Source organism: Macrosteles quadrilineatus, unplaced genomic scaffold (assembly GCF_028750875.1).
Source record: "Macrosteles quadrilineatus isolate MER2022 unplaced genomic scaffold, UCM_ALF_1.0 Scaffold_2__2_contigs__length_208266976, whole genome shotgun sequence".
NCBI classification, from domain to species: Eukaryota; Metazoa; Arthropoda; class Insecta; order Hemiptera; family Cicadellidae; genus Macrosteles; species Macrosteles quadrilineatus.
In genome coordinates, this window is record NW_026542595.1 from 153,400,467 (window position 1) to 153,413,940 (window position 13,474).

Here is a 13,474-nt window from a genome sequence, read left to right on the forward strand (position 1 = left end):
TTATGACGGTTAGATTAAGGAATCTGCAATCCTAAAATGTTATGGAAAGGGAGGGAAACAGGTTTGCGACGTAGGAAGTGGTTAAGGAAGTAGTAAAGGTGAGCAGTCCGGAGTGTGGGAACCGTTTATGACGATTAGATTACGGTATCTGCAATCCTAAAATGCTATGGGAAGGGAGGAAAACAGATCCGCGACGTAGGAAGTGGTGAAGGAAGTAGTCAAGGCGAGCTGTCTGGAGTGTGGGATCTGTTAAGGACAATTAGATTAAGGTATCTACAATCCTAAAATGCTATGGGAAGGGAGGGAAACAGGTCCGCGACGTAGGAAGTGGCGTAGGAAGCAGTTAAGTTTAGCATCTCATAGTGTGGGAATCGTCTGTGGCAGTTAGATTAGTGTATCTTAAATCCTAAAATGCTATGAATAGGGAAGGAAACAGCCCACGACGTAGGAAATGGTGAAGGAAGTAGTAAGGCTAGCAGTGCAGAGTGTGAGAACTGCCTGTGGCAATTACATGAATGTATTTGCAATCCTAAAATGCTATGGGAAGGGAGGGAAACAGGTCCACGACGTAGGAGTGGTGAAGGAAGTAGTAAAGGCAAGTATTGTGGAGTTTGGGGATGGATTAATGTATCTGCAATACTAAGACTGCTTTCAGAGTTAACTAATGATTTTTCCCTAGCAAAGCTCGGTCCCTAGGTAGTGTTTTTAAAGGTAGTATGATCTCTATATTTATAGTCATACCATTGACCATATAGTGTTATATAGTAAATTTTCATACCCAGGCCAACTCAAGGAATGTCGAGTATTTTTTTGGACGTCACTTGAAAGACAGTAATAAATAAATCAGTAAATTTTAAAATGATTCAATCAAGTTAAAATTGATTGCATAAGATAAGCTTTGTTTTGATGTGCTATTCATATAGGACTCATAGTACAGTTTAAATGTTTAAATAAATTGGGATGTTCTCATTGCCTCATCATGTATTTTATTTTGTGGGTCTCAAGCCAGCCATGTCAGCCCAAGATGCTTCTACCCCTTACTTCTCTATCACCTGCCCTCCCTCACACAAATCCTTCCTGTGACCTTCAGAGATCTATTCTAAGTCATGTATATCCAGGCAGCTGAGATTGTTAGCAAGTATAATTCACAAATACAGACACCAACTGTATAATAGTGCCTGCTTATACTTCAACCTCATAATCTTTGAAAATGCAGCAATCTCTAAAGAATAAATTTACTTTCCTGTTCAAACTAAAATTACCACAATAACCAATGATAACTCAACCTCATGGTTGAAGATGAAAGAACTGCTTGGTGTTTATGCAATTTTCAGTTTTAAATTTGTTAAATGTTATTTTTGTGTTGGGTTTTTGATGGTTTTTGAAAGCCTTAATTCAGTTGTATTAAATTAATGTTTTATTACATTTTCTTACTACTGAAGTAAGATTTTTCAGTTGTCACATATATTAATACTGTAAACAAAATCATAGGTACAATTCTGGTGTTGGAAAACTCTTACCGGTACCTTAGTAAGCTATCAGTACAAATTCATTTCAAAACTCATATTATATTCTCTTTAAGCCACCCTCTTAGCAACTGTTGCTAACACCTGATTGCTTGGGTTTTCTGCCTGTAAAATAAGGGTTTGATTTTCAATTGGATTTTCACAAAAAAAGCTAGAGGGATTAAGTGAAATATTTGCTACATACCTATTTTGTTGTCCACAAAATCTGCCTGGGTTTTTCCATCTTGTTGCCAAACACCTACGTATGGACAGCAAGTTTTTAATCTGTGTTTGACACAATATTTATTTTTCAGGTCTTTGTTACGTGAACACCATCAACTGGGAGCTGATAGCGAAGTGGGACCCTATCAAGAACTATGTGGCCAAGAATAAAGACCCCAGTGATTGTCCAGGCTGCCAGGCTGAATGTCCCCACGGGCTGTGCTGGAGCCGAATTGAGTGCCAGGTTTGTCGACATCCAACAAACTTAAGTCCCAACATCTCAATCTAGGACACTAGCCTATTATTGCTCAGAATCAGATTTTACTTTACTTCAGGCTAAGCCTAGAGGTAGTTGCTTTATCACTTAGATAACATTCATTAGTGATTGGCGGGATTTTAATCCGTTACCTCAGGGACCTAGTCCAGCGTTCTAGCACTAAACCAGATCGCTCCATCCACAAACTGATTACTGTTTCTATTTTATTGGGGAGTACCATTTAGAGTTTTATGGTGTTAAAATCTAATGTTACTGAACTATCCACTGATGTTGTGTTAGATATAGCCAGAGTCACCCCACTGTCATTCCCTGTGGGTGGATGTTCTGCTCCTGGACCTAGAGGCTGTCACTCCTATAGGAGAGTTCTCAGTAGACTGAGTGTCACTAAACTAACCACTAATATTGTGTTAGATCCAGCCAGAGTCACCCCACTGTTATCACCTGTGTGTGGGTGGATGTTCTGCTCCTGGACCTAGAGGCTGTCACTCCTATAGGAGAGCTCTCAATAGACTGAGTGTCACTAAACAAACCACTAATATTGTGTTGGATCCAGTCAGAGTCACCCCACTGTTATCACCTGTGTGTGGGTGGATGTTCTGCTCCTGGACCTAGAGGCTGTCACTCCTGTAGGAGAGTTCCCAGTAGACTGAGTGTCACTAAACTAACCACTGATATTGTGTTAGATCCAGCCAGAGTCACCCCACTGTTATCACCTGTGAGTGGGTGGATGTTCTGCTCCTGGACCTAGAGGCTGTCACTCCTGTAGGAGAGTTCTCAATAGACTGAGTGTCACTAAACTAACCACTGATATTGTGTTAGATCCAGCCAGAGTCACCCCACTGTTATCACCTGTGTGTGGGTGGATGTTCTGCTCATGGATCTAGAGGCTGTCACTCCTGTAGAAGAGTTCCCAGTACACTGAGTGTCACTAACCTCACCACTAATGTTGTGTCAGATCCAGCCGGAGTCACCCCACTGTCATGCCCTGTGGGTGGATGTTCTGCTCCTGGACCTAGAGGCTGTCACTCCTATAGGAGAGTTCTCAATAGACTGAATGTCACTAAACTAACCACTGATATTGTGTCAGATCCAGCCGGAGTCAGACTGAGTGTCACTAAACTAACCACTGATATTGTGTCAGATCCAGCCGGAGTCAGACTGAGTGTCACTAAACTAACCACTGATATTGTGTCAGATCCAGCCGGAGTCAGACAGAGTGTCACTAAACTAACCACTGATATTGTGTCAGATCCAGCCGAAGTCACCCAAGGCCCCACTAGAAAAAACAGGCCATGCTGCAGGATCCATGACGTCACACTAGTGGATAGATTTCATTGATAAATTCATTGCCATCACCATTCCCATATGTTTTAGGTAAATAAACATGCTGGCTGTTTGTAAGATTTCAATGGTAAGAGTTTAGTACAACTATCCACAACTGTGACGTAGTGTTGCGCTACCGGCGCTGCAGCATGGCCTGTTTTTTTCTAGTGGGGCCTTGAGTCACCCCACTGTCATTCCCTGTGGGTGGATGTTCTGCTCCTGGACCTAGAGGCTGTCACTCCTATAGGAGAGTTCTCAATAGACTGAGTGTCACTAAACTAACCACTGATATTGTGTCAGATCCAGCCGAAGTCATTCCCTGTGGGTGGATGTTCTGCTCCTGGACCTAGAGGCTGTCACTCCTGTAGGAGAGTTCCCAGTAGACTGAGTGTCACTAAACTAACCACTAATATTGTGTTAGATCTAGCCAGAGTCACCCCACTGTTATCACCTGTGTGTGGGTAGATGTTCTGCTCCTGGACCTAGAGGCTGTCACTCCTATGGAGAGTTCTCAGTAGACTGAGTGTCACTAAACTAACCACTAATATTGTGTTAGATCTAACCAGAGTCACCCCACTGTCATTCCCTGTGGGTGGATGTTCTGCTCCTGGACCTAGAGGCTGTCACTCCTATGGAGAGTTCTCAGTAGACTGAGTGTCACTAAACTAACCACTAATATTGTGTTAGATCTAGCCAGAGTCACCCCACTGTTATCACCTGTGTGTGGGTAGATGTTCTGCTCCTGGACCTAGAGGCTGTCACTCCTATGGAGAGTTCTCAGTAGACTGAGTGTCACTAAACTAACCACTAATATTGTGTTAGATCTAACCAGAGTCACCCCACTGTCATTCCCTGTGGGTGGATGTTCTGCTCCTGGACCTAGAGGCTGTCACTCCTATGGAGAGTTCTCAGTAGACTGAGTGTCACTAAACTAACCACTAATATTGTGTTAGATCTAGCCAGAGTCACCCCACTGTTATCACCTGTGTGTGGGTAGATGTTCTGCTCCTGGACCTAGAGGCTGTCACTCCTATGGAGAGTTCTCAGTAGACTGAGTGTCACTAAACTAACCACTAATATTGTGTTAGATCTAGCCAGAGTCACCCCACTGTTATCACCTGTGTGTGGGTAGATGTTCTACTCCTGGACCTAGAGGCTGTCACTCCTATGGAGAGTTCTCAGTAGACTGAGTGTCACTAAACTAACCACTAATATTGTGTTAGATCTAACCAGAGTCACCCCACTGTCATTCCCTGTGGGTGGATGTTCTGCTCCTGGACCTAGAGGCTGTCACTCCTATGGAGAGTTCTCAGTAGACTGAGTGTCACTAAACTAACCACTAATATTGTGTTAGATCTAGCCAGAGTCACCCCACTGTTATCACCTGTGTGTGGGTAGATGTTCTGCTCCTGGACCTAGAGGCTGTCACTCCTATGGAGAGTTCTCAGTAGACTGAGTGTCACTAAACTAACCACTGATATTGTGTTCGATCTAGCCAGAGTCACCCCACTGTTATCACCTGTGTGTGGGTAGATGTTCTGCTCCTGGACCTAGAGGCTGTCACTCCTATGGAGACTTCTCAGTAGACTGAGTGTCACTAAACTAACCACTAATATTGTGTTAGATCTAGCCAGAGTCACCCCACTGTCATTCCCTGTGTGTGGGTAGATGTTCTGCTCCTGGACCTAGAGGCTGTCACTCCTATGGAGAGTTCTCAGTAGACTGAATGTCACTAAACTAACCACTGATATTGTGTTAGATCTAGCCAGAGTCACCCCACTGTTATCACCTGTGTGTGGGTAGATGTTCTGCTCCTGGACCTAGAGGCTGTCACTCCTATGGAGAGTTCTCAGTAGACTGAGTGTCACTAAACTAACCACTGATATTGTGTTAGATCTAGCCAGAGTCACCCCACTGTTATCACCTGTGTGTGGGTAGATGTTCTGCTCCTGGACCTAGAGGCTGTCACTCCAATGGAGAGTTCTCAGTAGACTGAGTGTCACTAAACTAACCACTGATATTGTGTTAGATCTAGCCAGAGTCACCCCACTGTCATTCCCTGTGTGTGGGTAGATGTTCTGCTCCTGGACCTAGAGGCTGTCACTCCTATGGAGAGTTCTCAGTAGACTGAGTGTCACTAAACTAACCACTAATATTGTGTTAGATCTAGCCAGAGTCACCCCACTGTCATTCCATGAGTGTGGGTAGATGTTCTGCTCCTGGACCTAGAGGCTGTCACTCCTATGGAGAGTTCTCAGTAGACTGAATGTCACTAAACTAACCACTGATATTGTGTAAGATCTAGCCAGAGTCACCCCACTGTTATCACCTGTGTGTGGGTAGATGTTCTGCTCCTGGACCTAGAGGCTGTCACTCCTATGGAGAGTTCTCAGTAGACTGAGTGTCACTAAACTAACCACTGATATTGTGTTAGGTCTAGCCAGAGTCACCCCACTGTCATTCCCTGTGTGTGGGTAGATGTTCTGCTCCTGGACCTAGAGGCTGTCACTCCTATGGAGAGTTCTCAGTAGACTGAGTGTCACTTAACTAACCACTAATATTGTGTTAGATCTAGCCAGAGTCACCCCACTGTCATTCCATGTGTGTGGGTAGATGTTCTGCTCCTGGACCTAGAGGCTGTCACTCCTATGGAGAGTTCTCAGTAGACTGAGTGTCACTAAACTAACCACTAATATTGTGTTAGATCTAGCCAGAGTCACCCCACTGTCATTCCCTGTGTGTGGGTAGATGTTCTGCTCCTGGACCTAGAGGCTGTCACTCCTATGGAGAGTTCTCAGTAGACTGAGTGTCACTAAACTAACCACTAATATTGTGTTAGATCTAGCCAGAGTCACCCCACTGTCATTCCATGTGTGTGGGTAGATGTTCTGCTCCTGGACCTAGAGGCTGTCACTCCTATGGAGAGTTCTCAGTAGACTGAGTGTCACTAAACTAACCACTAATATTGTGTTAGATCTAGCCAGAGTCGACCCACTGTCATTCCCTGTGTGTGGGTGGATGTTCTGCTCCTGGACCTAGAGGCTGTCACTCCTATGGAGAGTTCTCAGTAGACTGAGTGTCACTAAACTAACCACTAATATTGTGTTAGATCTAGCCAGAGTCACCCCACTGTTATCACCTGTGAGTGGGTAGATGTTCTGCTCCTGGACCTAGAGGCTGTCACTCCTATGGAGAGTTCTCAGTAGACTGAGTGTCACTAAACTAACCACTAATATTGTGTTAGATCTAGCCAGAGTCACCCCACTGTTATCACCTGTGTGTGGGTAGATGTTCTGCTCCTGGACCTAGAGGCTGTCACTCCTATGGAGAGTTCTCAGTAGACTGAGTGTCACTAAACTAGCCACTAATATTGTGTTAGATCTAGCCAGAGTCACCCCACTGTTATCACCTGTGTGTGGGTGGATGTTCTGCTCCTGGACCTAGAGGCTGTCACTCCTATGGAGAGTTCTCAGTAGACTGAGTGTCACTAAACTAACCACTAATATTGTGTTAGATCTAGCCAGAGTCACCCCACTGTTATCACCTGTGAGTGGGTAGATGTTCTGCTCCTGGACCTAGAGGCTGTCACTCCTATGGAGAGATCCCAGTAGACTGAGTGTCACTAAACTAACCACTAATATTGTGTTAGATCCAGCCAGAGTCACCCCACTGTTATCACCTGTGTGTGGGTAGATGTTCTGCTCCTGGACCTAGAGGCTGTCACTCCTATGGAGAGTTCCCAGTAGACTGAGTGGCACTAAACTAACCACTAATATTGTGTTAGATCCAGCCAGAGTCACCCCACTGTTATCACCTGTGTGTGGGTAGATGTTCTGCTCCTGGACCTAGAGGCTGTCACTCCTATGGAGAGTTCCCAGTAGACTGAGGGTCACTAAACTAACCACTAATATTGTGTTAGATCTAGCCAGAGTCACCCCACTGTCATTCCATGAGTGTGGGTAGATGTTCTGCTCCTGGACCTAGAGGCTGTCACTCCTATGGAGAGTTCTCAGTAGACTGAATGTCACTAAACTAACCACTGATATTGTGTAAGATCTAGCCAGAGTCACCCCACTGTTATCACCTGTGTGTGGGTAGATGTTCTGCTCCTGGACCTAGAGGCTGTCACTCCTATGGAGAGTTCTCAGTAGACTGAGTGTCACTAAACTAACCACTGATATTGTGTTAGATCTAGCCAGAGTCACCCCACTGTTATCACCTGTGTGTGGGTAGATGTTCTGCTCCTGGACCTAGAGGCTGTCACTCCTATGGAGAGTTCTCAGTAGACTGAGTGTCACTAAACTAACCACTGATATTGTGTTAGGTCTAGCCAGAGTCACCCCACTGTCATTCCCTGTGTGTGGGTAGATGGTCTGCTCCTGGACCTAGAGGCTGTCACTCCTATGGAGAGTTCTCAGTAGACTGAGTGTCACTTAACTAACCACTAATATTGTGTTAGATCTAGCCAGAGTCACCCCACTGTCATTCCATGTGTGTGGGTAGATGTTCTGCTCCTGGACCTAGAGGCTGTCACTCCTATGGAGAGTTCTCAGTAGACTGAGTGTCACTAAACTAACCACTAATATTGTGTTAGATCTAGCCAGAGTCACCCCACTGTCATTCCCTGTGTGTGGGTAGATGTTCTGCTCCTGGACCTAGAGGCTGTCACTCCTATGGAGAGTTCTCAGTAGACTGAGTGTCACTAAACTAACCACTAATATTGTGTTAGATCTAGCCAGAGTCACCCCACTGTCATTCCATGTGTGTGGGTAGATGTTCTTCTCCTGGACCTAGAGGCTGTCACTCCTATGGAGAGTTCTCAGTAGACTGAGTGTCACTAAACTAACCACTAATATTGTGTTAGATCTAGCCAGAGTCGACCCACTGTCATTCCCTGTGTGTGGGTGGATGTTCTGCTCCTGGACCTAGAGGCTGTCACTCCTATGGAGAGTTCTCAGTAGACTGAGTGTCACTAAACTAACCACTAATATTGTGTTAGATCTAGCCAGAGTCACCCCACTGTTATCACCTGTGAGTGGGTAGATGTTCTGCTCCTGGACCTAGAGGCTGTCACTCCTATGGAGAGTTCTCAGTAGACTGAGTGTCACTAAACTAACCACTAATATTGTGTTAGATCTAGCCAGAGTCACCCCACTGTTATCACCTGTGTGTGGGTAGATGTTCTGCTCCTGGACCTAGAGGCTGTCACTCCTATGGAGAGTTCTCAGTAGACTGAGTGTCACTAAACTAGCCACTAATATTGTGTTAGATCTAGCCAGAGTCACCCCACTGTTATCACCTGTGTGTGGGTGGATGTTCTGCTCCTGGACCTAGAGGCTGTCACTCCTATGGAGAGTTCTCAGTAGACTGAGTGTCACTAAACTAACCACTAATATTGTGTTAGATCTAGCCAGAGTCACCCCACTGTTATCACCTGTGAGTGGGTAGATGTTCTGCTCCTGGACCTAGAGGCTGTCACTCCTATGGAGAGATCCCAGTAGACTGAGTGTCACTAAACTAACCACTAATATTGTGTTAGATCCAGCCAGAGTCACCCCACTGTTATCACCTGTGTGTGGGTAGATGTTCTGCTCCTGGACCTAGAGGCTGTCACTCCTATGGAGAGTTCCCAGTAGACTGAGTGTCACTAAACTAACCACTGATATTGTGTTAGATCTAGCCAGAGTCACCCCACTGTTATCACCTGTGTGTGGGTAGATGTTCTGCTCCTGGACCTAGAGGCTGTCACTCCTATGGAGAGTTCCCAGTAGACTGAGTGGCACTAAACTAACCACTAATATTGTGTTAGATCCAGCCAGAGTCACCCCACTGTTATCACCTGTGTGTGGGTAGATGTTCTGCTCCTGGACCTAGAGGCTGTCACTCCTATGGAGAGTTCCCAGTAGACTGAGTGTCACTAAACTAACCACTAATATTGTGTTAGATCTAGCCAGAGTCACCCCACTGTTATCACCTGTGTGTGGGTGGATGTTCTGCTCCTGGACCTAGAGGCTGTCACTCCTATGGAGAGTTCTCAGTAGACTGAGTGTCACTAAACTAACCACTAATATTGTGTTAGATCCAGCCAGAGTTACCCCACTGTTATCACCTGTGTGTGGGTGGATGTTCTGCTCCTGGACCTAGAGGCTGTCACTCCTGTAGGAGAGTTCTCACTCATGATGGGGAATGTGTAGAGAACTGTCCTCATGGAACGTAAGTACAAATAAAAATCCCTGCAGAGTATTGGCTATTGCCGAACAGTATTCAGTAGGAATCATCTGATACTTAGCTATGAAGGGATTATCCTAGTTACTCCCATGCATTTAGTTGAATTTGATAAGACCTGTGTAACGCTAATACCATAGACTAACCAACACAAGTAGACTTTTCACCCCATTATACATTTTTAAGCTCGTTTTTCGTGTCTAATTCATGTTTGTGACACTGATCGTAGTGTCGACAAAATTAAGAAATTCTTTTATTTACAAAATAAGTGTGTGGAATTGACATTCTTAGCACTACATACAACAATGATCATTAAGACCGTCTCTTGTGGCTGGTGGACCTGGTCAGCACTTAAAATAAATATCAAACAGCAATAATTAAACTAAACAAAGTAAACTGTACTGGCAAAACCGATTAAGAAAACAAAACAATACATTTTGATTTTTCCCTACAATATAGAGATATTTGATCAAAAATAAAAATTTAGACAATTGAGACTTTATTAAGAAGTTCTTAATAAATACTATTAATTTTATTTAACTAGTTATATTTGGAAAACGATTAAAAAATAATCCTTGAATAAACTCCCTTCTTTTTGACAAAGCATCTTTTAAATAATTACTTACCGCCAATCTCTACCATTCAAAACCTCTATTGATCCTGTGTCAAAATCTAACAGCCAAAATAAAACTTCCTTATCGTGTTTAAAATGGGACATACTGATATAAAGTGAAAAACGTATTCTTTTTCTTGTAAGTTACAAAGTGTGTGTAATATGTTTCCTATTAACACATTGACTTGTGTTCTTTAATATGTTATATAATTTATGCCTGCCTTCTTTCTTTATTTTAATTGAACTAACATATGTTTTATTATTATTATTATGATAGTAAATAATGTCCAATTGAAATACACATTTTTTTTGTCAAAGTCTTGTCTGTCTTTAATATTTTTTACATTTGGTGCCGAAACCCGACTTTATCATGTCAATAAGAAGATCAGAGAGGGAAAGACACCCTCCAGACAGATATACTCCAGCAATTGGGAATAACAACGACAAAACTGTTAATCCAAAGCCAAATAAAGACCAACCATCAGTTTCTGCCAAATCTAGTACTTCTCCTAGTAGACGACGATTAATGGAAGTGGAGTTGAAGAAGCTGGAAGAAATACAGAAATTGGAAAGAGCCCATTAAGAAAGAGAAATGGAGCGACAACGACAAATGGAAGCTAGAGAACTAGAGCGACAGAAACAACTGCTGGCGGCGAGAGCTGAGCTTGAGTCTGCTTCAGTGTGTGGCAGTCTACAGTCGAGCCGCCCTAGTAATCGATCTGAAACCAAGGTAGGACTTAGTGTAAATCTTGATGATGAGGAAGAACCGCAAAGCAAGGTTGAAAGGTGGCTGAATGAAAAAGAACCGACAGTTCTTAAGTCCTCATCAGCCATCATGACCTCAGCCGTGCAAAAGCTTGCGGATACCTTCCAAAAAGCTATACAGCCTGTTTCATTTCGTCAAAAACTTCCAAGCTTCAGTGGCAAGCCTGATGAATGGCCGATATTTTTTTCGGCGTATGAAAAAACTGCCTATCTTTTTAGTGAGGATGACAACCTCATAAGAGTAAGGAATTGTCTAGAGGGAGAAGCATTTAGAATGGTTAAGCCTCTTTTTGTCTCAAGTCAAAATCTTAAGTCAATTATCAAGCCCTTAAAGATGCGTTTTGGTAGACCAGAACTCATTTTGGAGTCAATGTTAAAAAAGACTCGTAGGCTACCTTCTGTCAAGGAAGACGACACTACAAGTCTTGTTGAGTTTTCGACAAATATTTTGAATTTTACTGCTACAGCAGAGTCATTACACCTAGAAAATTATGTATTAAATCCTTACTTACTAAATGAATGTCTCAACAAACTTCCCTATAGTTTAAAATACAGGTGGGCTGAGCATGTAAGTAATAATTCTCTAAGCAGTCCCAACTTGAAGGAGTTTTCCACTTGGTTGGAAAAACAATGCTCAATCCTGAGTATTTACTTTCGTCCTACAGAAGAGAAACTCTGGCAGAATAAAACTGACATAAAGCTGGTTTATACCAGTTCTACTGAAGACAAACAGTTTAACTGTATGTTTTGTCTCGACAGCCACGAAAGTGAACGATGTGGAGTTTTCAGGAAGGCAGATGTATCGCAGAGATGGAAAATGATTGTCGAAAAGAAACTATGTTTCTTCTGCTTTCGACGTCACAGGCTCCAAAAATGTATAGTAAAGAAGGTTTGTGGGATAAATGGGTGCAGGTTGTTTCACCATCGTCTTCTCCATACTGACAAAATTGAGGGGTTTCCCAAACAGGACAGCGAACCGCAAAATAAAGAAATTATTAGCAGTCATGTTGTTAATAACCGTGCTCTACTAAGAGTATGTCCAGTGACATTATATGGCCCAAGTTGTCAGATTGACACTTACGCACTCTTAGATGACGGGTCAACAGTATCTTTGTTGGATTCAGCTGAAGCCGATAAATTAGGCTTCAACGGTAGTATTGAACCCCTCACGACATGCTGGTCCAATGCAACCCAACATTTCGACCCAACATCCATGACTGTGAAAGTTAAAATTAACGGGTTATATGAGGACGAAGTATTTACATTAAACAATATACGAACCCAGTCACCATTGGACTTACCAAAACAAATGGTGGATACTGTAAAACTGAAAAAGAAGTCGTCTCACTTACGGTCAATAATTGACCGTATTATTGGTCAACCTTTACCATCAGCAAATTTGAAACCTACAATACTTATAGGTCAAGACAACTGTGACCTTATTCTAGCAAGGAAAATAATTGAAGGTCCTCTCAACTCTCCAGTCTTGTCTTGGAGCCGTTAAGGCTGGACATTGCACGGTAAATGTCATGAACACATTGGGCGAGTAGATAGTCAATTCACTTTAACGTCTTTTGAAAGTGAAAAACTTCATGATATTATCAAAGATTCTTTTGAAATCGAGAATTATGGCGTGTCCCTACTAGAAGATGACAATGTAAAATCAGCTGAAGACAAAAAAGCCCATAAGATTTTAGAAGATACGACAAAAAAAGTAGAGGATAGGTATGAATCCGGCCTACTATGGAAGTCGGAAGACTTTAAATATCCTCCGAGCTATGAACATGCGTTGAAAAGACTTAAGGGTATTGAAAGGAAGATGGCAAGAGACGAAAACATTCATAACAAATACAAGGCCAAGATCACTGACTATGAAGAAAAAGGTTACATCAGAAAACTACGTGATGACGGTATGAATCCGGCCTACTATGGAAGTCGGAAGACTTTAAATATCCACCGAGCTATGAACATGCGTTGAAAAGACTTAAGGGTATTGAAAGGAAGATGGCAAGAGACAAAAACCTTCATAACAAATATAAGGCCAAGATCACTGACTATAAGAAAAAGGTTACATCAGAAAACTACGTGATGACGAAGCTAAAATGTAAAAAATATTAAAGACAGACAAGACTTTGACAAAAAAGATGTGTATTTCAATTGGACATTATTTACTATCATTATAATAATAAAACATATGTTGGTTTAATTAAAATAAAGAAAGAAGGCAGGCATAAATTATATAACATATTAAAGAACACAAGTCAATGTGTTAATATGAAACATATTACATCTTTTCCCCTCCAACGGAAAGGACCGCAACTTTAGTCAGAGGCCGGCGATAAGTTCCTTTTGATGTTGTGATGACTACTATTCGTACTTGGCCATCGTGACCTGGGTACAGCCGAGATTCGGCCAAGGGGCCATGTATTTCTTGGGCAGTTTTCCTCAATTATTATTGCAAGATCGTCAATCTTTGGTGGGTCCAATTTTTTGTGCCATTTGCACCGTCTTGAAAGGCATGGAAGGTACTCATGCACCCACCTC

General features: G+C 42.8%; 1 protein-coding gene across 1 annotated transcript in view; it reads left to right on the forward strand.

The window, feature by feature from the left end:
- LOC128985042 (uncharacterized) overlaps positions 1 to 13,474 on the forward strand; it is a 73,563-nt gene that overhangs the window by 28,967 nt on the left and 31,122 nt on the right. The window contains exons 2-39 of the mRNA XM_054404417.1: positions 1,820 to 1,971; positions 2,416 to 2,585; positions 2,688 to 2,766; positions 2,824 to 3,264; positions 3,628 to 3,788; positions 4,015 to 4,107; positions 4,281 to 4,373; positions 4,416 to 4,508; positions 4,682 to 4,774; positions 4,952 to 5,044; positions 5,087 to 5,179; positions 5,222 to 5,314; positions 5,357 to 5,449; positions 5,762 to 5,854; positions 5,897 to 5,989; positions 6,032 to 6,124; positions 6,167 to 6,259; positions 6,302 to 6,394; positions 6,437 to 6,529; positions 6,572 to 6,664; positions 6,707 to 6,799; positions 6,842 to 6,934; positions 6,977 to 7,069; positions 7,112 to 7,204; positions 7,517 to 7,609; positions 7,652 to 7,744; positions 7,787 to 7,879; positions 7,922 to 8,014; positions 8,192 to 8,284; positions 8,327 to 8,419; positions 8,462 to 8,554; positions 8,597 to 8,689; positions 8,732 to 8,824; positions 8,867 to 8,959; positions 9,002 to 9,094; positions 9,137 to 9,229; positions 9,272 to 9,341; positions 9,407 to 9,540. Coding sequence (XP_054260392.1) covers positions 1,820 to 1,971; positions 2,416 to 2,585; positions 2,688 to 2,766; positions 2,824 to 3,264; positions 3,628 to 3,788; positions 4,015 to 4,107; positions 4,281 to 4,373; positions 4,416 to 4,508; positions 4,682 to 4,774; positions 4,952 to 5,044; positions 5,087 to 5,179; positions 5,222 to 5,314; positions 5,357 to 5,449; positions 5,762 to 5,854; positions 5,897 to 5,989; positions 6,032 to 6,124; positions 6,167 to 6,259; positions 6,302 to 6,394; positions 6,437 to 6,529; positions 6,572 to 6,664; positions 6,707 to 6,799; positions 6,842 to 6,934; positions 6,977 to 7,069; positions 7,112 to 7,204; positions 7,517 to 7,609; positions 7,652 to 7,744; positions 7,787 to 7,879; positions 7,922 to 8,014; positions 8,192 to 8,284; positions 8,327 to 8,419; positions 8,462 to 8,554; positions 8,597 to 8,689; positions 8,732 to 8,824; positions 8,867 to 8,959; positions 9,002 to 9,094; positions 9,137 to 9,229; positions 9,272 to 9,341; positions 9,407 to 9,540 — 4,090 coding nt within the window. The remainder of the gene's footprint in view (positions 1 to 1,819; positions 1,972 to 2,415; positions 2,586 to 2,687; positions 2,767 to 2,823; positions 3,265 to 3,627; positions 3,789 to 4,014; positions 4,108 to 4,280; positions 4,374 to 4,415; positions 4,509 to 4,681; positions 4,775 to 4,951; positions 5,045 to 5,086; positions 5,180 to 5,221; positions 5,315 to 5,356; positions 5,450 to 5,761; positions 5,855 to 5,896; positions 5,990 to 6,031; positions 6,125 to 6,166; positions 6,260 to 6,301; positions 6,395 to 6,436; positions 6,530 to 6,571; positions 6,665 to 6,706; positions 6,800 to 6,841; positions 6,935 to 6,976; positions 7,070 to 7,111; positions 7,205 to 7,516; positions 7,610 to 7,651; positions 7,745 to 7,786; positions 7,880 to 7,921; positions 8,015 to 8,191; positions 8,285 to 8,326; positions 8,420 to 8,461; positions 8,555 to 8,596; positions 8,690 to 8,731; positions 8,825 to 8,866; positions 8,960 to 9,001; positions 9,095 to 9,136; positions 9,230 to 9,271; positions 9,342 to 9,406; positions 9,541 to 13,474) is intronic.